The sequence below is a fragment of the Polypterus senegalus genome, chromosome 10 (assembly GCF_016835505.1).
Source record: "Polypterus senegalus isolate Bchr_013 chromosome 10, ASM1683550v1, whole genome shotgun sequence".
Taxonomy (NCBI): Eukaryota; Metazoa; Chordata; class Cladistia; order Polypteriformes; family Polypteridae; genus Polypterus; species Polypterus senegalus.
This window is the reverse complement of record NC_053163.1, coordinates 42226796-42250331: the sequence shown is the minus strand read 5'-3', so window position 1 is coordinate 42250331 and position 23536 is coordinate 42226796. Positions and strand designations below refer to the sequence as shown.

The 23536-nt window shown below is 38.9% G+C and overlaps 1 protein-coding gene across 1 annotated transcript in view; it reads right to left on the bottom strand.

Moving 5' to 3' along the window:
- tmlhe (trimethyllysine hydroxylase, epsilon) overlaps nt 1-23536 on the bottom strand; it is a 116784-nt gene that overhangs the window by 2542 nt on the left and 90706 nt on the right. Inside the window, exons 6-7 of the mRNA XM_039765767.1 lie at nt 22580-22816; nt 12251-12389 (exon numbers count right to left, since the gene is read on the bottom strand). Coding sequence (XP_039621701.1) covers nt 12251-12389; nt 22580-22816 — 376 coding nt within the window. The remainder of the gene's footprint in view (nt 1-12250; nt 12390-22579; nt 22817-23536) is intronic.

The window sequence follows — 23536 nt, the reverse complement described above, 5'->3', positions numbered from 1 at the left end:
ATGACTATCGATAGTTATGGGTTGACAACAAGAGTGACAAGGATACTCCAGCCAACCCAGACCATCAACAGTATTGTTGTGCTGGGTTTTCTGTTTTTTTAATTAGCTTTCACTCTTTATTAAGGAATCTGATTGCTGGAGTGTGATTTGGACTTTGTTTGGTACCTAATGCATTTTATTCAAATCATTTTGTGCTATTTATGTTGTTTTGAGCCTTTCTGTATGTTTTTTTGCTAATAAATCATTCATTTATAAAGATACTTTGTTTGCCCTTTACATACAAATCAAAGGTTAACAATCTTTCATTTCCTTATGAGGCTTTCGCTTATTTTTGAGACTATTATAGTTGTTTTCGCCAGCATGACATTTTTGGGGCTGTGCCAGCTAAAGCTACCAGGTAACTTGACTGGACTGGCTAAAGTCACGGTTGCCTATGTTGGGTAGACCAGGTAGGTTTCTGGCTTTCTCACTGGCTTCTTTTGGAGGCATCACCTACTTTGCTCTAAAGGAAACTCCATTCATAAAATTATATTAGGATGCTGGAATACAAAGTAATTCAAATGCCTATATCTTTAAAATTTCTACTTTCTGCTTCACAAATAACACACATTAGCTGTGCTCAGAGGTGGACTTAGCCATTAGGCAAGTGCCTAGGGCCCCATGGAAAAATACATTTAGAATTTTTTCTTTTAATTTATACCAAAACTTGAAACACACCAAACTTGCTACTATAGCTGTTATTTATAATGGCCTTTTATTAACATTGGCTCCATATTCAGTCGAGGCTATAATGGACTATTCCATATACAGTCATTGCCGAAATTATCGGCACCCCTGGAATTTTCCCAGAAAATGAACCATTTCTCCCAGAAAATTGTTGCAATTACAAATGTTTTGGTATCCATCCATTTTTCAACCTGTTGAATCTGAACACAGGATCACGGGGGTCTGCTGGAGCCAATCCCAGCCAACACAGGGCACAAGGCAGGAACCAATCCTAGGCAGGGTGCCAACCAACTGCAGGACACACACACCCACACACCAAGCACATACTAGAGACAATTTAGAATCACCAGTCCACCTAACCAGCATGTCTTTGGACTGTGGGAGGAAACCCACACAGACACAGGGAGAACATGCAAACTCCATACAGGGAGGACCCGGGAAGCAAACCCTGGTCTCCTAACTGCGAGGCAGCAGCGCTACCACTGCGCCACCGTGCCACCCATGTGCATTGGAACAACCCAAAAAAATAGAGACAAAAAAGCCAAATCTGACATCATTTCACACAAATCTCAAAAACCGGGCTGGACAAAAATTATTGGCACCCTCATCTTAATATTTGGTTGCAGGTCCTTTGGAAAAAATAACTGAAATAAAGCGCTTCCTATAACCATCAAAAAGCTTGTTACACCTCGCAACTGGAATTTCCGACCACTCTTCTTTTGCAAACTGCTCAAGGTCTCTGAGATTTGAAGGGCGCCTTGTCCCAAATAGCAATTTTGAGATCTCTCCATAAGTGTTCAATCGGATTTAGATCCGGACTCATTGCTGGCCACTTCACAACTCTCCAGTGCTCTGTCTTCAACTATTTCTGGGTGCTTTTAGAGGTATGTTTGGGGTCATTGTCCTGCTGGAACACCCATGACCTCTGACGCAGACCCAGCTTTCTGACACTGGGCCCTACATTGTGCCCCAATATCTTCTGGTAGTCTTCTGATTTCATGATGCTTTGCACACAGTCAAGGCATCCACTGCCAGAGGCAGCAAAACATCCCCAAAACATCTTCGAACCTCCACCATGTTTGACTTTAGGTACTCTGTTCTTTTCTTCTTAGGCCTCATTCCATTTTCTGTAAACAGTAGAATGATGAGCTTTACCAAAAAGCTTTACCTTGGTCTCATCTGTCCACAAGACGTTTGCCCAGAAGGATTTTGGCTTTCTCAAGTACATTTTGGCAAACTCCAGTCTGGCTTTTTTATGTTTCTGTGTCAGCAGTGGGGTCCTCCTGGCTCTCCTGCCATAGTTTTTAATTTCGTTCAGATGTCGACGGATAGTTCGAGCTGACACTGTTGCACCCTGAGTCTGCAGAACAGCTTGAATATGTTTTGAAGTTGATTGGGGCTGTTTATCCACCATTCGGACTATCCTTCGTTGCAGTCTTTTATCAATTTTTCTCATCCGTCCAAGTCCAGAGAGAGTAGCTACAGTGCCATGTGTTGTGAACTTCTTGATTATGTTGCGCACAGTGGACAAAGAAACATGAAGATCTCTGGAGATGGACTTGTAGCCTTGAGATTGTTGATATTTTTCCACAAGTTTTGTTCTCAAGTCCTCAGACAATTCTCTGCTCTTACTTTTGTTCTCCATGCTTAGTGTGGCACACTCAGACACACAAAAGAAAGGTTGAGTCAACTTTTCTCCATTTTAACTGGCTTCAGGTGTGACTGCTATATTTCTTGTCAGAGGTGAGTTCAAATGAGCATCATATGCTTGAAATGAAATGATTTACCCACAATTTTGAAAAGGTGACAATAATTTTGTCTGGTCCATTTTTGGAGTTCTGTGTGACATGATGTCAGATTTGACTTTTTTTCTCTGTTTTTTTGTGTTGTTCCAATGCACATAAAGGAAATAAACATGTGTATACCAAAACATTTGGAATTGCAACAATTGTTTGGGAGAAATGGTGCATTTTCTGGGAAAATTCCAGGGGTGCCGATAATTTCAGCCATGACTGTAACTGCCACACTACTGTGTAGTTGGAAGTGAAGCCTCAAAGAGTATTGCAAAATGGCTAAGAAAAGAAGCCCAGTAGCACAGTAGGGTCAATTATGTACCAGTATCTACTACAAAACACAAGTTAATGACTAAAAAATGAAACAAACTTACCCAAAAGGGGGCAGAAAAACAAAAAGTAAGAAAGAAAAAAGTTTGTTGCAAAGCTCCCAAAAGTAATTTATTTTTTCTTGAAATATCCTACAGCTTGATAATAAGTAATTTCTTTAGAGTCCTTTGTAAAATTTTGCAATAAACACAACAGCCAAACAGAATAAATGTTCTGTCACTGTCAGAGTATTAAACACCCAACACCACGTCATACACTTGTCATGCTAATGATGAAAGCACCATCAATTATAATCAGGGGTGGGCAAATTATGGCCTGTGGCACAGGTGCAAACATCATGTGGGCTACTTGTAGAAGTATCTTAATATTTATCCCTCATGAGGTGCTCTTAATAAAATGATGATGCAGTTTGTGGAGTAAAAATCCAAAGAAACCGAGATTTTACCACAGGAACAGGGATAGTCTGCATAAGGATAATTGTCTTTGATTTTTAGCTGGTTGCTTGTCTTTGTCTTATATGCTTATTTTTAAATATTATGAGTTTGCACATAGATTTTCTTGGCAGCAGCATCCTCAGGCGTCACTCCGGCTCTGTGCATAAAGCAGCACAAAGAGTGGTGTTTACAAATGTGAAAGATGTAGGTTAAAAGCGAATCTATAAAAATGGATTATTTCTGTACTTGCCAGAGAGCTCATATTGGCATCCATTACCATGAATTTGAATTTCAGATTTTGAGTGCTGCAAGAAAATGTTTTCAATTTTGCTATTAATGTGAACAATGTGACAGACATTTTACAGCTGGAAGTAACTGCACCCTGGAACACAGAGCAAATTCAAAATAAATTTACCAAATTTCCTTTCATGATTTCTACAGCGTGCACATTGCTTAGGTTTTTCCAAACCTATGCAAATCTACGCACATGGAATTATTATGTGGCATCAACTTCAACAATAAGCAGGCCTTTTAAGAAATGAAATTACTAAAAGCATACAGTGCATCCGGAAAGTATTCACATCGCATCACTTTTTCCACATTTTGTTATGTTACAGCCTAATTCCAAAATGGCTTAAATTCATTTTTTTCCTCAGAATTCTACACACAACACCCCATAATGACAACATGAAAAAAGTTTACTTGAGGTTTTTGCAAATTTATTAAAAATAAAAAAACTGAGAAATCACATTTAAATAAGTATTCACAGCCTTTGCTAAATACTTTGTCGATGCACCTTTGGCAGCAACTACAGCCTCAAGTCTTTTTGAATATGATGCTACAAGCTTGGCACACCTATCCTTGGCCAGTTTCGCCCATTCCTCTTTGCAGCACCTCTCAAGCTCCATCAGGTTGGATGGGAAGCGTCGGTGCACAGCCATTTTAAGATCTCTCTAGAGATGTCCAATCAGATTCAAGTCTGGGCTCTGGCTGGGCCACTCAAGGACATTCACAGAGTTGTCCTGAAGCCACTCTTTTGATATCTTGGCTGTGTGCTTAGGGTCGTTGTCCTGCTGAAAGATGAACCATCACCCCAGTCTGAGGTCAAGAGCGCTCTGGAGCAGGTTTTCATCCAGGATGTCTCTGTACATTGCTGCAGTCATCTTTCCCTTTATCCTGACTAGTCTCCCAGTTCCTGTCGCTGAAAAACATCCCCACAGCATGATGATGCCACCACCATGCTTCACTGTAGGGATGGTATTGGCCTGGAGATGAGCTGTGCCTGGTTTTCTCCAAACGTGACATCTGGCTTTCACACCAAAGAGTTCAATCTTTGTGTCATCAGGCCAGAGAATTTTGTTTCTCATGGTCTGAGAGTCCTTCAGGTACCTTTTGGCAAACTCCAGGTGGGCTGCCATGTGCCTTTTACTAAGGAGTGGCTTCCGTCTGGCCACTCTACCATACAGGCCTGATTGGTGGGTTGCTGCAGAGATGGCTGTCCTTCTGGAAGGTTCTCCTCTGTCCACAGAGGACCTCTGGAGCTCTGACAGAGTGACCATCGGGTTCTTGGTCACCTCCCTGACTAAGGCCCTACTCCCCTGATCGCTCAGTTTAGGTGGCCGGCCAGCTCTAGGAAGAGTCCTGGTGGTTTCAAACTTCTTCCACTTATGGATGATGGAGGCCACTGTGCTCATTGGGACCTTCAAAGCAGCAGAAATTTTTCTGTAACTTTCCCCAGATTTGTGCCTCAAGACAATCCTGTCTCGGAGGTCTACAGACAATTCCTTTGACTTCATGCTTGGTTTGTGCTCTGACATGAACTGTCAACTATGGGACCTTATATAGACAGGTGTATGCCTTTCCAAATCAAGTCCAATCAACTGAATTTACCACAGGTGGACTCCAATTAAGCTGCAGAAACATCTCAAGGATTATCGGGGGAAACAGGATGCACCTGAGCTCAATTTTGAGCTTCATGGCAAAGGCTGTGAATACTTATGTACATGTGCTTTTGTCAATTTTTTTTATTTTTAATAAATTTGCAAAAACCTCAAGTAAACTTTTTTTACGTTGTCATTATGGGGTGTTGTGTGTAGAGTTCTGAGTAAAAAAATGAATTTAATCCATTGTGGAATAAGGCTGTAACAAAAAGTGATTGTGACGATGCGGGTTCGGCTCCACGCTCCCATCTGCTATTCGGGGGCCCTTGAACCCAACACCGTCGGTAATGTCACCGATTAGCTAGACAGTTGAGGCAATAAACAATTGAGCAAGGAGGTGGTTTAAAAAGTGCAAAAGAGCTTTTATTTAAAGCCCAACAAATCAAAGACAGTGTTTAATAAATAGTGCTGTGCAGTTCCAAAGTTCAATAAATAATCCATAAAAGAAAACGTGGAGGTTAAAAATAGCAAAAAAACAATCCTTTTAAAACGAGGTTAAAATGTTCATTCAGGAAGCAGTCTTTAAAATCATGCCAAGCCCAGTGCTTCTTTTTAACTAATGTTAGCGTCTCACCTGCTTCTCCCATACGGGCCCTTCAACAGGCGAGACGCTCTCTCTGCAGCTGCCCCTTTTCCCATTCACTAACTCAGGTCTGGAGACCTCCCGATCCTGGCTTCGGTCTGGCATTCATCCCAGACCAGAGACTTGGACTCCTTGGTCTCCAGGACGCCCATACCAAGGACTGCAGCTCCAAGCCTCGCGACTCCCGCTGCCTTTCCGGCCTTCCGCGGCCAGTCGCCTTTCCCTGGTCACTCCCGCTACCTGCTCACTCAGCGGGAGCACCTTCCAACTCCAACGCCTGGTGTCGGCCTAACATCCAGATTCCTTGCAACTGCCCACGAGCACTCGTTCGCTTGCCCACACGCTCTGCGTTTCTGTCTCTCTCTTGCACCGACCTGCTTCCGCTCTCACTCTCTGTCACCTCTGTCCTTTTCATTTCGATTTTCATTTTCATCGATCTGTTTGTCCTCCCCTCCCAACCGACTCACACTTCTTTTAAACAGCGAGGGGCCATAGCAGCTGCAGCACATTAGCCACGGGAACAATCACGGATGTGGGCAGTCCCTCACCTGTGCACTCGGTGAGAAACGCCCACACCGCAGATCGTCCCGTGGCTTGCTATGGACACCACGCCCCCACATGAAGCCGTAAGTGCGGTATTATTTATTTAAAAAACGGCCTTTGCTCAACGAGCTGTGGACCCATAACACCACAGTGATGCGCTGTGAATACTTTCCGGATGCACTGTATATAGAAGCATACTAACAGATACCCATCTTTGCAATAAATAAATTTGATAGTAACCATTTATGCAGAAGCTATTCGCTTCATGTTCACCACTAGAACCATGGCATAAAATTATTGGTACTGATTAGAGTTTGAGCACTGTTTGTGATTGGTTTTGTAACATCTATTTTAGTTACTGTTTGAGTTTAACACATATGCTAATTTGTCCGAGTTTAGGCACACCTTGATTTTATACAATCCACTGAATAAGTCATTATTGATAACTTGGCCTGCTTCCAAACAATTTTGCCCACCCCTGGCTTTAGACTAAGAAGTATTGAAAAGGGTGATTAGTGGGATTTATGTGTACCCCATTCCTATTTTTGTCTTAGGCCCACACATCACTAAATCTTCTCCTGTTGTGTTGTGTCTTTTTATTTTCTATCTGTACAATTTATTACACAGTCACAGGGTCAAGGGTATCAGCTACCATGTAAAACTAAACTTTGGACAAGATGTCAGTTTATTACAGAACACACACACACCTGAAGTCAATTTAGCATACCAGTTAGCCTACCATTACTGTGTATAGGGCATGGAAAGAGATCACTATAATGAATAACAGCACAAAAACTAAAAAAAAAAAAACCAAAACAATAATTATTAAAGGGCTGCAATCAGTAAACAGATGGAATAGCTTGTAAGCTTTAATAAATGTTAAGAGGTTTTTTTTTACTGTAGCTGTGTATTCCTGGTTATGTTACTCATAGAAAACTGGCTTAAAAAGAAGCAATCTTTCCAGTGCAGAGGGCTTTGATTGTGTACATAATATATATTCTGAAATAATTAAATGGAATGAAGAAGTAAATGGACCATTGGGAAATAAAACTGGTTTTCACCCACCTAGACATTCCAAAGAGGAGTTGAAAAGTGAAATAGCACATTCTTAAAGAACTCGGGAAGTAGTTTACAACAGTTAGCTTAGCAAGAATTAGCAGTACGCATAAAGTCAGATACTGTAATGAGTCGGCCATGGCTGGATGTGTACCAGGAGCAGTAATTTACATATGAGTGTTTTAGATTCAGGTGAGGAGTGTCAGTTAATGTGCCAAAGCCTGAGGGGAATGCAAATTAAGGAAGCTCTAAGCTACAGGTTGTAGAGCCTTTAATATCCAAATCATCCAGTCAAGTAGAGTCAAGAAATGGCAGGCTGATTTCAGCAAATTATGGTGATGAAAGGTCTAAGAGGAAGGCATCTTCCCCCAGAAAGCCTAGAAGGACCTGACACTGAAGCAGTGTTTGGCTGTACATGAGTATGTGGTTATGGAGGTCCGAAATGTAGGCACATCTCTGAAAGGCAACCCTCATAAAGAGGTTGTGAAACTCAGTATTAGCAGAGTCCTGATGGAAAGTCATAAGATGCACAAGGTGACCCTGCTAATAGGAGTACTCTTTGGTTAGTCAATATTAAGACAGTATTTTTCAAAGGCTGGAACATCAGAAGGGTTGAAACAATGACAGTATAATCTAGGGCCACAACACTACAGCACAAGTAAGACAGTGTCTACAAGGGTATGAACACCAGAAAAATGAATGTGGGTAATGATGTACTTTTGGGCCACATCACCGGATTTAGAGAATGTAGTCTTTCACTGCAATAACAGAGGGAGAGCATATATAACAAACATTATTGTGGATGTGTATGTGTGTATCAGGGTGGAAAACATTATGCTATTTACAATTTGTTAAGTAAAACACATGAAATTTAATTTATGTGGATATTAGGATTATTTTATGATTATTTAGAAAAGATGCAATTAATAAATGGTGTAAACAAGACTGTATTGTAAAATGTTTTAAAGGAAAGCTAGCATTGTTTTTGATTGTGTATTTAAACAGTTTAACAGGCAAGTGCGGACCTGGGCATTGTACAGGCCATGTTTTGTTCGGTCTGGCCCGTGAGACAAATCACACACCAATCTAGAAAATAAAGTAAAATTTTGTAAAGTGTGTGACTTTTTCCTATTTACGTATATTGATGCTGATGGCAAGTACCTGCCTGGGCTTCTCAGCCTGCATCACAGTGAGATGTGACCATGCAGACACAGAGAAGCAGTAAAAGAAAATGAAAAGTTGACGTGGAAAGCAGATCATTCAACAAATCCTGGACTTCTAGGTATTTTTTCACAGATGTTAGAGGTTTTTTTGGTATATAAAGAGCACATCGCTGCATTCAAAGACTATAACTTTCACTCTGGGGTGAAACACAGCAAAAAATACAGAAACTTATCTGAAGAGAAAAAAAGTGAGGATGGCAGAAGAATTGTTAGCTAAATTGTGAAAGCAGCAAGAACTCTTTACCTAGCTTCAAACAGCAAAATAAGGAACAGTAAAAATCAGCTATATATCAGCTGATAAAATTACCAAAAGAAGCCAATCATTTTCTGATGGGGAATGTGTGTGACTACTGGAGCCAGTGGCAATCCTCTGACCAGAGAAGAAGGATGCGCTTGAACATTTGTTCCTCTCACACAGAACAGTTACAAGACTGATTGAGGAAACTAAGGGGAATCTGGAACTATAGCTGAAGAGTACGGTGGAAACTTTCAACTTCTCATTGACGTTGGATGAGACCTGTGATGTTTATAACATGACACAGGTGCTGATTTTCATGAAAGTAATAATTAAATACTTGAAAATGACAAGAGGAAACAGCTACTATGCAAAAGTTAGGACTACAGTAGGAAAGGTTAGTTGGTGTGACAAGTTATGGTTCTCTTAATTTGATAGGTAAACATTTTAGACTTTAAAAAAGGATGCAGGATGACAGATTAACCTAGCCCAAAAAATCACATTTTTACATTGTATTATTCACCAAGAAGTGCTATGTAAATCAGTGCTGAAAACTAATCATGTGGTTGATGATTTAACAAATGCTGTAAATGTCATCAGGACTGGGGCATTAAATCACAGTTTATTACACTGCTGGAGGAGCATGAGACTGATTACACTGATCTGAGCTACCACACAACTGTCAGGTGGTTCATTCTGAGCAAAGCGCTCAAACAGGTCTGGGATCTGAAATCAGAGATTCAGAAGATTTGTTAAATGAAAGGAAACCAATCCCTTAACTAAGCTGCACTGAGTGGCTACCTGATTTAGCATTTGCAGTTGATGTAAATGCAGTCATGAATGAACCAATATAAAACTGCAAGGCAAAGGTCTCCTTGCACATGATATGCATAGCCTATGCAAGGCCTTCATGAGGAAGATGCTGTTTCTCTCTCTCAACAAATAGAGAGGAATACATTGACACACCTACCACACTGAAAGAGAGAAATCTATCTGATGATCAGCTTAACAGATATGTAGCTATGTTCCTATGCAACTATGGAGGGAATGACGCTGATCGCAACAATATTTTGTTATCATTTAACTCAGTTGGAATCATTAATTTTACTGAATCAGCCTGCAATCTAGGAGTATCTTTGACTAGCATGTCATTTAAAGCGCACATTACAAAGTTGTCCAAATCATGTTTCTTCCATCTTAAAAATGTTGGGAAATTAAGGCGCTTTCTAAATAAGCAGGATTCTGAGAAATTAATTCATGCATTTATTTCCAGTAGGAATGACTGCTGCAATGCGGTGCTCACTGGATGCTCTGACTGTTCTTTAAACAGCTTCCAGTTAATCTAAAATGCTGCTACAAGAATTATTACAAGAACAAGAAAATATGAACACATAACTCCAGTTCTTAAATCCTTACACTGGCTCCCGGTTAAGTTTAGGGCAGATTTCAAAATCCTCCTTTTAACATATAAAGCCTTAAATGGCCGAGGTCTGGCTTACTTATCTGTGCTTATCATGACTTACAAACCAGAGCGCACGTTAAGATCTCAAGATGCCGGTCAGCTTATGATTCCAAGGATTAATAAAATAACAGCAGAAGGTCGAGCTTTTAGTTACAGGACCCCTAAACTATGGAATGGTCTGTCTGCTACAATAAGAGATGCCCCTTCGGTCTCAGCTTTCAAATCCCGGCTGAAGACTCACTACTTCAGTTTAGCATATCCTGACTAAAGATGCTGATTAACAGTACAAACTGCATCTTTGTTGTTGGTCATTAGCACTAAAACATAAGTAATATGATAGTTATAATTTGTTACTAACCCTCACCTATTCTGTTTCACTTCTCAGTACTCAAATGTGGTACTTGGTGCCACTGCCTACCTGCCAAGTTCTTTTGCCTGCCTAAGGTAAAGTCATCTCTGATGGAGGATTGCAGAAATCATTGGGTAGAGGGGTCCTTTCATCAGATTGGCTGGCCCAGCTCTGTTTCAGCTGTGGAATGGCCAATAGGGGGAGGCAGCGTGATGGCAGAGGTCTCCAGGACTCAAATTCAAATTCTATAATGTGATATCATCTACTGTTAAATTCTGCTCTGTACTTGTAAAAATTTTATTTTACCTTTATATTGTATTGAGGATTACTTGTGTTCTATTCTGTGTACTGTATTGTCCCCGTTCTTTTTGACACCCACTGCACACCCAACCTACCTGGAAAGGGGACTATCCTTTAACTTCCTTTCCCAAGGTTTCTTCCATTTTTTCCCTACTGGGTTTTTTTTTTGGGAGTTTTTCCTTGTCTTCTTAGAGAGTCAAGGCTCAGGGGGCTTTCAAGAAGCACGACCTGTTAATACCCATTAAGGCACTTCTTGTGTGCTTTTGGGCTAAACAAAAATAAATTGTATTGTATTGTATTACATTACCAATCACAAGCTTCTGTGTGATAGGCCATCAGTTTGAGGTTGTGGAATTACTACAAGCAACTCTTTTCCATTACTTATGACTAGTTTTATATGACTACTTTTGGACCATTTTTGTGTTTTGGAAAAAATAAAAAATCACACTATTGGCATGAACAGCCACTAACCTGTGAAGCCCTTAAAATGCACTACAGTCATCCCTCACCTATCGCGGGGGTTACGTTTAAGAAAGTGAAAGGTGAAAATCTGCGAAGTAAAAACCATATGTTTATATGGTTATTTTTATATATTTTAAGCCCTTATAAACTCTCCCACACTCTTATAAACATTTCCCGCACAGTTATACAGCATAAGCCCTTTGTATTCTCTTAGATATTAGGTAAGATTCGTTGAAATTATAACACCTAAATATTATAGATAAGATATCGAGTGTCTCCGATATCACATATGTTACATGTTATGTTACAGCCATTACGATAGACAGGACACCAGCAATAAATACGTACAATGCAAGAAAATGCACAAAAGTTAACTCTTTACACAGCGAAACACATTGATGCTGAATGAGCGAGACGAGACTTCCTGGTTAACGCAGCAGAATCGAATTTGGCGCTCCGTCGCTGAGCCAATCAGCACACAGAAACTTAACTGCGTGCTCTGATTGGGTAACTTCTCAGCTATCCACCAATAGCATCCCTTGTATGAAATCAACTGGGCAAACCAACTGAGGAAGCATGTACCAGAAGTAAAAAAACCCATCGCCCAAGCGAAAAATCTGCATTATATATTTAGATATGCTTACATATAAAATCTGTGATAAGAGTGAAGCTGCGAAAGTCGAAGCGCGATATAGCGAGGGATTACTGTACTTAACAATTACATTTTGGTTAATTCATTCTTCTGCCAAAAATGAAAAAAATGGGTATACTATTTAAAGTAAGAAACTAGAGATTTTCACTTTATATAATATACCTTTCCTGGCTTGAGTTTCACCCAGACCTCATTTTCTGGTTTTCGCAGTTCAGCAGTCAGAGTCCGGTGTGCAGCATACCATTTCTCAACAAATTCATAGGAAACTGTATTAATAACAGCCCTGTCATAGTTATTATACCTGTAAGACAGGAAACAAAAAACACATTTTTGGTGTAAAGTATTAGTAGTAGTATTACTTTTATACATCTCATTATGTTCTATTTAGAAGGTGCAAGCAAACTTGAGGGTTCATGGATAATAACCATACAAAAAGCCACAGAAATGTAGAACAAGTAAGCAATTACAAGTCAAGACAGGACTGTCACCTGGATATTCTTCCTTACCTTCCATATCCAGTTTACAGTTCAATAGTTCCTTTTAATTACTTATGTGCTTTGTACCTTAATTGAAAATGCAAGAGTCCATAAAATAAATTGTCATCTAAAATAATCTAAGATAGCATGATATTCCTTGACTTTTTGTTTTAAACCTACTCTAGTTTTGTTTAAAAAAGTTAAGTATGAGATTTTAAAAACCTTAAAATACAACCAAATTCAACCAGAACACTTCAATACATATGCAGGTTGCAGGTCTTTCCAGATTTCAAGAAAACAATTATGCAGTCAGTGTGGAGCAGTGACTAAGATATCACATTTTATATCCAAGGGTTGATGGTTCAATCAAATGCTATGATGCATTATGCAACTCTGAGAAAGTCACTTAATCTGCCAGTGCTTCGAGTATAAAATATATACTGTATATATACTGTACAAACAGTGCCCTCCACTATTACTGTCACCCCTTGTAAAATTAGTAAAAAGGGTTTGAAAAAAATCACTATTTGCTGAAGAACAGTCATCACGCACTGAAAAAATGAGAAACATCTGACTTTTAATTGAAACAAGTTCATTCAAAGAAAAACAAAGCCCTCATCAAGAAAATTATTAAGAAAAAAAAAAAAACACATGTGCCTCTTGGAAATTAATGTGAAAGAATGTAACTGAAGTATGTTTACCATTTAAATTGGAAATTGTTAAGTTGATTGGAGAGTATAGGAACTTTCCAACTGAAATCAATGACTTCCTGATTAGCTGGGATACAAATGTAAGAAGACACAGAACATAAATTTCCTTAGGACCATGGATGATCTAGAGAGATCATGTAACAAAGAATGGTCTCAGATGCCATGCTCTGTATTCTCCAACCTTATAAAAGGTCACAAGAGAAGACTCCATGCTGTTATATTAGCAAATGGAGGTTGTACAAAGTTTAAATGAAGAGGCACATTCTGGGCAGATTGGGTGTGTGATGGGTGTCAAAAATGGGGTACATGCAACACACAAAATGAAACAGAAGTAATCCTCTTCACAGAGCTAGATGGTCAATCTATCACTGCCACCTCAGAAATACAATACAATGGTACAAACTACACTGTTCTTGCACAGTGCTCCGTACCAAGTGTAGGTGCAGAGTGCTGTGACAACTCTCAATGTAAAATGATTCAGGGAGTGGATGTAAAGGTGGTCCACTCCTACAAGTACTTGAAGGTGTGCATTAATGACAGGTTGGACTGGTCTCAGAACTCATAGGATCTATATAAGTCATTCTGGTGTGTGTTCAGACCATAGTGTGTGTGTGTATATATCTATCTAAAGAGCTTCTGTAAAAAGCCAAATTTCCCCATGGGGACAAATAAAGTGTGTTCTTTCTATCTATCTATCTATCTATCTATCTATCTATCTATCTATCTATCTATCTATCTATCTATCTATCTATCTATCTATCTATCTATCTATCTATCTATCTATCTATCTATCTATCTATCTATCTATCTATCTATCTATCTATCTATCTATCTATCTATCTATCTATCTATCTATCTATCTATCCTTTCTAATCTGATGCAGGAGAGTTATTCTACTTTCCAGCTCAGCACTTTTTCCCAATAAATGGGCACAGTTTCTGCAGGTGGTCAGGGAGTCAGTTGAAAAGCAGAATGGAGACATGTAAGTATTAAAAAAGTACCTGCTTAATAATTCCACAAAAGTGTTGGAACTATGCTTTCAAAGTGTAGTGCAAGTCCTTCTAACTTAGTTGTTGTGAGATTTGCTCAAGTTAAAATGTGTGTTTCAGTATAAATGTTTAAAATCTAAATTTTCTTAATTGTAATAGAAAAATTCAGATGTAACATCATATTTGCAATCACTAACCTTGAAGTTGTCTAAAACCATACCCACATGCTTATGTTTTAAATTTGTAATTTTTGACCTTCTTGGGAGTGGCTCTTAGAGGGCTAGAACCATCAGTAAAATATCAAAAATATTATAATTCATGATCCCCAATCTCGAAATTGAACGTCACTCCACATGTCTGAATTACCAATCCCCTTTTTTCAGTTTTTTTTAAAAAGAAGTTTGAACCCTCGTATCTTATTAAGGGGATTAAGGGGTCAACCCCATGGGGATGATGTAGCATCCACAACTTCAAGTACTTCTGATCATTTTTGCTGAAAACACCTAACTGTTTACTCTTTATCATAAGAGTGCAATTTTCTGCACAAAGTATGGTGCAAAAAATGGCCTAAAAAGTAGGGTGTTTTGGATCTACAAAACCAAAAATAGGGGAGGAACACCAAAAAAACGCAACATCTTGCCTAACTAGACATTAAAGACGAGTCAAGTGTTATATAATATGTGTGGAAAAACAGTAATTTCAAAGCGTACATAAATAAGTCTGATTGCATAAGCAGTCATCCTTTTCAAGGGATGCTCCCACCACCATGCTTTACATCAGGGATAGAGTGTTTCTGATAGCTTACACCAAACATGACGTTTACTCCAATGGCCAAAAAAGCTCCATTTTGGTTTCATCACACCATAGAATTTTCTTCCAATTGACTTTGCAATCTTCCATGTAACTTCTAGCAAATACTAGCTGAGATGTCACATACACACACTCATATATATATATATATATATATATATATATATATATATATATATATATATATATATATATATATATATATATATATATAGAGAATTTATTTATTTATTTTTAAACACTGGCTTTCTGTTTGCTGCTTTCTCATAATGCTATGACTGGTGAATCACCTGGGCAACAGCTGTCATTTGCACAGTCTTTAAAATATTATTTATTTATTATAAATTTGCACAGTTGATTCGCAGAATTACATAGCAGTCTCAACAACTGTAAAGTCACTCAAGGCCCTTTGTAACGGTAAATTATACCATTCTCATGACTACTGCCACTCTTAACACTAGAATTCCTGAAGCCTACAAAAAAAGTCTAGTCCGTTCGCACCTCTAATCCCTTTGCACCTCTCCATCAGCGTCTTTTGTCTTGTAAATGTTTCAATCAGCAAAAACAGCAAGCAGTCTGCTATCCCATCCCCCCACCAACACAGAAAGGGCAAAAAGTTCTCTCAGCTCAAGTCTGTTTACCTGCGTGTGAGTTGCCTGGAGTTGTAGAGGGTAAATAATATATTGTTATTTGGAATACATGCATTTCATGTGTGTTGCGTGTTTACAACAATCTATGTAAACACATTGTTAAAATAGAAACGTTTTTAATGTTTTAGTAATAATTGACAAAATGTAGACATGAAGTGTATAATGTGTGAAGCCTGAAGTCCAAATATCAAATAAACACTTTGTAGCAAATTCCTCTTAAAGTAGGATGAGGAGCCCGGCACACACGCAAATCTCCTACTCTTAGAAAAAACTAATTCTACTGGGAACGGAACCGGACAGAACCTTAGCCCCAATTTGATCCCTTCAGCTGGAGATGTCCTTTATGAATTTACAAAAGGAAATAACCACCCACACAATTAAGTTAATTAAACAAACAAGAATATATATTATAAACAACCAAACAAAACTATAAACACCCTTCAAGCAATCCTACCCAAATCCAGAACAACTAAAGAAATACTAATTAATATGACCACCCCCTTGGCCCTTCTATAATGCACTCCCCAGAAAATGGCGAAAAAAGATCAAATAAACACTTTCATAAAAGGTTCTTAGTGGTAAGATTTGGTGACTTGTAATGAAGAGTCCCCGGTTCGATCCCGAGTGCCTCCTGTATTTACCGTTTTCAGTAGTGAGCTGCTCTTATTGTTAATATTATACAGTACACACATACATTTGGTTTGAGTCTGTAACAGACAGTGTACATTTATAGGACTTGTAAAAGTTACCGTTTTTTTCACTTTTATTCTATCAGTCACGATCACGATACATACTACCGCCCAAAGGGATCTGATGCTGTTAGTTTTTATTTGAAACTGGGAGTAACTGTAGATGTGAGTGGTGTTTTGAGGCAATGGAACTGGACATTCTCAGATCCTGAGGGATAAAAGCTAACACACAAACGCTGGTGAATCTGCCTTCTTCGTATCTCACCGTCACTTGATTTTTTTTATTCAGTTATTTCAGTTCAGCTTCGGCTAGTTGTATAATATTAATCACTACTCAAAATGGTAAATCTGCCGGGGAGCCGGTTTCGAATTCACGACTTCTCGATTATAAGCCAGTGGATCTTACCGCTCCACTATGGAAGCTGGTGTATTGTACTTGCACCTTTTGTGAAAATGTTTATTTGATATTTGGCCATCAGCCTTCACACATTTTACAGTTCATGTTTACATTTTGTTATTTATTACTAAAACATGAAAAACGTTTCTGTTTTAATGATGTGTTTACACAGATTGTTGTAGACACAAAACACACATCAAATTATTTCCTCTTACAATTCCAGGTAGCTCACTCCCAGTTAATCAATCAAAGAAGAAACTGAGAGAACTTCTTGCCTGTTCTGAGGCTTGCGCATTGGGTTGGGATGGTACAGCAGTCTGCTGCTTGGGCTTATCAACACATTTAGAAGACAAAAGACGCTGACGGAGAGGTGCGAAGTGATTTAAGGTGGGCTGGATTTACAAGTTTTTCGTAGGCTCTGGTAATTCTAGTGTTAAAATGGAACAGATCTTCCCTGCCTTTGCATTGGGCAAGGCAAACAGTTCCACACATTTAGAGTAGTAATCTACCACTACCAACAGTACAGTCTTCTTGTTTTTGGACCTAGGGAATGGTCCCATCACATACACCCCCACCATTTCTCCTGGTTCATTCACCACTGTGGACTGACACAATCCAGCCGGTTTTCCTGGGGGAAATCTTGTACTGTTGGCATATCCTACAGTTTTTAACATGGACCCAGACATCCTTACGGATTGTGGGTCACCAGGCTACCTCCAGGATTCTCAACATGGTCTTGGTCTTCCCCAGGTGCCCCCCAAAAGGACTATCATGGAAGAACTGGAGAAACTCTGTAAAGAGCTCTTGGGTAACCACTAGCTGATATTTGTGGTCCCCATATCTTGACAGTATCACCTGGTACAGCACCCCTTGGAGTTCCTCATAGCTAATATGCCCAGGTCTACCCCGTGACCCTTCCCTGCACCCCTGACAAACAGAACAAACTGTCTGAGTTTGAGCGATTACCTGCAAGTCCAGGGGCAGTTCATATACAGAGGGTTTGACCACAGCCACAAGCGCCTCTAGGGGCTCTTCTTGGATCCTGGACAATGCTCAATCCGGAAATCTTAAAGTCTAAGCACCCATCTTGTGAGCCCAAGGGATGAATATCCTTCCTAAGCTTCGTTTTTATTTCAAAACATTCCAATATACCTCAAGAAATAATTTTTTAAGAAATTAAATTCAACCATAACCTCATTTGTTTGGAATTCAAAACATCCACATATTCAAAAGATGACCCTATAAAAACCTAAGGTGGAAGGTGGCATGGCTCTACCTAACTTTCAATTTTATCACTGGGCAGCAAATATACAAGTTATAAAAACCTAGAAATGGACACAAATAGATGAACATACACAGGCTTGGTCCACAACAGAAATAAAATCTTGCAGTACTTCTTTATATTCTTTGCTTTGTACCCCAATAAATACAAGATATCGCCAATACACTAACAACCTCTTTGCATCCTACAAACAATTACACTCCAAATTTAACTTTCCAGAAAAACATTTCTTTCACTACCTTTCGAATTAGAAACTTTGTTAAACAGAACCTGCCCAATTTTCCTCATCTCCCACCTTACCTCTAAGCCATAAAAAATATTGATCAGTCTTGAGGACTCAGTAATATATAAAACCATTTTACAGTCCCTCCCTTTCAAAGATTCAAGAGCACAGTGGGAAAAGGATCTCTCACTCAACATCTCAGAAAAGGAGTGGAAGGTAGCAATGCAAAGAATTCACGCAAGCTCCATATGTGCAAAGCATACAATTATTCAACTCAAAATTATACATCTTATATATTATGTCTTGCTTGAAATTGTCCAAAATGATTCCAGGGCAAGATCCAACCTGCAAATGTTGCAATCAAGTTTCAGCTTCACTGGGCCACATGTTTTAGGTGTGCACCAAAATCTTTAAAGGACTTTCAGACAGCCTTGGAGTCACAATCCCACCTAACCCATTAACAGCTGTGTTTGGTGTACTTCCAGATGGGCTTAAAGTTTACTACATTATTGACACGTAGACTTATCTTGCTCAACTGGAAGAATCATAACTCTCCAATTTTAAGTCAGTAGGTAACTGATGTTATACTGTATATTATTTGAAATTGACCTGTATAAAACTTTTTCAAAACCTGGCAGAATCTAATCAATAACATTTTAGAATAAGCATTTAAATTGAGGAAGCAGCTTCTCTCCCCTTTTTTTCTTTACTCTATCTTTATTCATTTATTAATTGATCTATTTACTTATTTTTACTAGATTAAAGTTTTACTCTGCTGGCCTAGGTCTCTTTCTCATGGGTAGGGGTTAATTTGATTTGTACCTAACCTAATTTTGTAAAACGTGACTTATTTGTATGGAATGTTTAATAAAATCAATAAAATAAAAAAAAAAAATTAGCCGGGGGATGTGTGTGGATTTCTCAGAAGAGACAATCTAATAATAAAGAAAAAACTTTACCTCCTTCTTTACCATACCAGAAACAATTTATATGTAAATAGTAACATACATACTTTAATGCATTTCATCATGAAATCGATATCAAGTGTAAATCTAAGGATTCTAAATGTGCAGAGAGCTGGAATATCATAAATTTAATGTGTTCTGTGTGGTGATCTATTGCTGCTTGCCGCTGCTGTCAGTTGAGGATGAAGCCCCAGAAGCATGTAGAAATTAACAACTGGGTCAGTTTTAAGATGACGTTTACAACAGTCTACTTTCAATGATAAAACAGACTACAAGGTTGAAGTGGATATTTCGAGATTAAAGTTGAAATTTCCACTTTAAGCACAACAGACCTTTTCCCTGTGTTCTTATTTTTTTTCTCAGTGGCTCAAACATACTGCCTACATTCGGATGATGTTGTTAAGGTGCAAAAAAAAAAAAAAAGAAACAGCAAATTTATGGTACGTGTAAAAGTTAGCTTTTTTCCTCAGTTTTATTCTCCCAGTCACGTTTACGCTCTCCCTCCCCACCACCTCCTGATCTGACCCTAACTAACAGAGTCAGCATAAATTCACAAATAATATTGCATTAGTGCGATGATGCTTTCTGATTTGTATTATTCAGTTCATAAAATGATTTCTTCAAAATGTCACATAAATTTGTCTCTTTCTTTTTTCCCCAGTGCTGTGATGACACCATGCAACAGAAGGTGTGAGCTTATTCAGTGTGAACAGGAACATGCAGGTGGCCGGTTGCTGTCTGCTACAACATGGTTGACCTGGCGGTGATAAACGGACATGTACTGTGTAAGGTATTCACGGGGTCCACTGAGAAAAGAAGCGAGTTCTTGGCTCACCTTGTAGAGGAACTTCATCGTCGGCTTCTTACAGGAAAAGGCGATGGAAAAAGAAAAAGAGGATGCAACATCGACAAGCTTCTGTTCCAAGACCAACTGCTTCCTCCAGGAAAGCAAACTCAGTGTCATGTGCTCCTGCAATGTAATAGGAACCACAGCATAGAGAGGTGTGTACATTGCAACAGGTGCACATGTCGTAAATGAAGGAAGGAATGTTCCTTAGGTGTGTGGGAACTGTTAACATTTTAAATTGATGATTATGTATAGTGCAGAACTGACCTCTTTGTACTATTCTTTCCTCTGCATGTCCTGGAGTACAAAAGAAACAACACCATGCACCAAAATGTGGAGACAGGGCAAGATCAGGTGGGAAAATGAATGAATATGAATAATATGAATAATGTTGCATCAGTGCCACAATGTTTTTTGAAATATTCTATACAGGTCATAAAATGAATTATTCTAAATATCATATATATCTATGTCTCTGTTTTTTTGTCAGTAAGGCTTTCACATTATGGACCATAAGGTGTATACTAATTCAGTGTGAGCAGGAACACTCAATAAAACTGAATAAAAAAGATTCAGGTGACAATGAGATACCAAGAAGGCAGATTCACCAATGTTTGTGTATCAGCTTTTATCCCTCCAGATCAGAGAATTTCCAGTTCCCTTGCCTCAAACACCACTCACATCCACATTTATTCCCAGTATTAAATAAAAACTAACAGAGTCAGAACTGGGGTGGTGGTGGTGAAAATAGTTGTATTGTGATCGTCACTGAGAGAATAAAAGTGGAAAAAATACCTGCTAACCTTTACAAGTACTATAAATTTATACCGGCTGTTACAGACGCAAATCAAATGTATGTTTTTTTTTGTATAATATTAACCATAACAGCAGCACACTACTCAAAACGGAGGCATCCAGGACTCAAAATGGCAAATTTGCGAGGCAGCCAGGATCAAACCAGCGACCTCTTGATTACAAGTCAGCAGTTTTTACTGTTGCACCATGGAAGCCGTCATATTATACTTGTATCTTTTGTGAAAGTTTTTATTTGATAATGTATTTGGACTTCAGGCTTCACAGATTATACAGTTCATGTCTACATTTTGTCATTTATAACTAAAACATAAAAAATGTTTCTGTTTTAATGATGTGTTTACATACATTGTTGTTGACACGGAACACACATGAAACGTATGTATTCCAAATGATATATTATTTACAACTCCAGGCAATTCACTCCAAGATAAACACTGAGCACTGAGAACTTTCTTTGCGAATTGAACTGCGACGGTGGGTGTTGGGATGGGATGAGCAGACTGTTTGCAACTTGTGTTGACTGACACATTTACAACACAAATGTTGTCTGATGGAGAGGTGCGAATGGATTTAAGGTGGGCCAGGATTACGAGTTTTTCGTAGGCTTTGATAATTCTAGTGTTAAAAGTATATTACAAACAGTTTTGTAAAATGTCATTCCAAAACTTTAGAAGCTTTTAGAAATGTAAAAGTAATCTGCAATCTGTATGAATAATGGGTTAAGGAAGGAAGAAAAATCATGTTTGAGATAAACCATTTTATTACTTTCATAGGTCTTATAAGCAAATAACAGCAACAGTTAAAAGAGATATAAGGAAAGCTAAAAGGCATTAAGAGAGAAATAATGCAGCAAATTGAAAAGTTGGTTTAAAGAATCTGTTCTCACTAATTTAGCAGTAAAAGAATGGTAAAGAAGGAGGTGAATTTTTGTCTTGATATTATTAGATTGTCTCTGCTGAAAAATCCACACTGGTGAACCTGGCTAAATTTTCCCTGTCATCTGCTAACCTTTCTGATTCCTAACCAGCCATCTCATCAAACAGCTCAGTTAGGTCACAGCTCCTAACTTGAAAAGCTATGCTTTCATGTGTACGCAAAGGTAAACTTTTTCTCTTCTCTCTCCATTTATATGTGCTCTTTGCCTTTTATACTTACACTCCACCACACAGCCTTATAATCTCAATTTGTTTAAACAATATGTCACCCCATTCTTCAGATGCGGCAGCTCCTGTGCTGCCCCAGCACATGTATGTGCATGTAATTACGTAGGCTGGATGTGCCTCAGACTCTTGCCCTATGTGCGGATAATTACACTTGCTCCCCCACCCAGAGAAAATCTATTTGTCTCTGATGGGGAATCTGCTCTGTGGTGTTGCTGGCTAAACACTGCCTATCAGCTGCAAACAGTAGGCCTTTGGATTACTAGCTAGCCATTTCATCCAACTTAGTTAAAAGGCAATGCCTTCCTTGCCTAGTGGCACCTGTGTGTGTGCAACAGGAGACCTCCTCTCTCTATGCCTCCATCCATGCACACTTGTCTATTGAAAAGATAAAAATATATGTTACACTTGTTTATTACTCTAATAAAAATATTTACTCTGATGAAACAGTAAAAAAAAAGATTAATATTTGCTCACCTTATCATATAAAGTTCATTATTCCATGGATAAACATTGAGGACAGGTCCAATTCCAATCATGTGATTTTGATAGCCACCAACGTTCTCAATATATTCATGTTTTATGGGTACTTTGCACAGAAGGTCAAAATCTTCAGGAGCTTCCTTACGAATTTTTTCAGCTGAATGGAAACCATCTACTAGGAGAGTTCTTCCACCAGTGCCTTCGTGTCTCAGACAATGGAATATCTGAATTCTGTAATGTGTAAAATGTGAAAATTATAATATGATAAGCTAAATCAAAAAAGCAAAAAAGATAGAAAAAATAATTAGTAACAGTTATGTTGTGAAAAATGTAATTAGTTTCTTCATTATTCATTTCACTATGATTTACAACAGGAGTGCCCACACTTTTTTGGCTTGCGAGCTACTTTTAAAATGACCAGGTCATTTTACCAGGTCACCAGCAACTGGAACAGTCTGGTTTTATGCCTAAAAAGTCTACCTTTGACCGCATCCTGGCACCGAGGGTTCTCATAGAGCGCAAACGAGAATATCAGCAGAGTTTCTTTGCAGCCTTTGTCGATTTTCGTAGACCGTTCAACTCAGTTGATTGAGCTGCCCTGTGGGACATCCTGAGGGTTTGTGAGATCTCCTCAAGGTTGCTGGATACCATGGCCAGCCTGTACACTGGTACTGTGAGTGCTGTACAGAGTGGAAGCAGAACCTCTGTGTTTTTACCCACTTGATTCTGGGGTTTGTCAGGGGGGTGTTCTTGCTCCTACTCTGTTCAATGCTTGTATGGACTGGGTGTTGGACAAGGTTGTGGGGTCCAGCGACTGTTGGTATCTGTTGGTGCAGACAGATTCATGGATCTTGACTTTGCTGACGCTGCAATGATTTTTGCAGAGAGTCAATGGAGACTCTGATGAGGGCGCTCGAGTGACTGAGTGAGAAGTCTGAGGGTCTGGGCTTG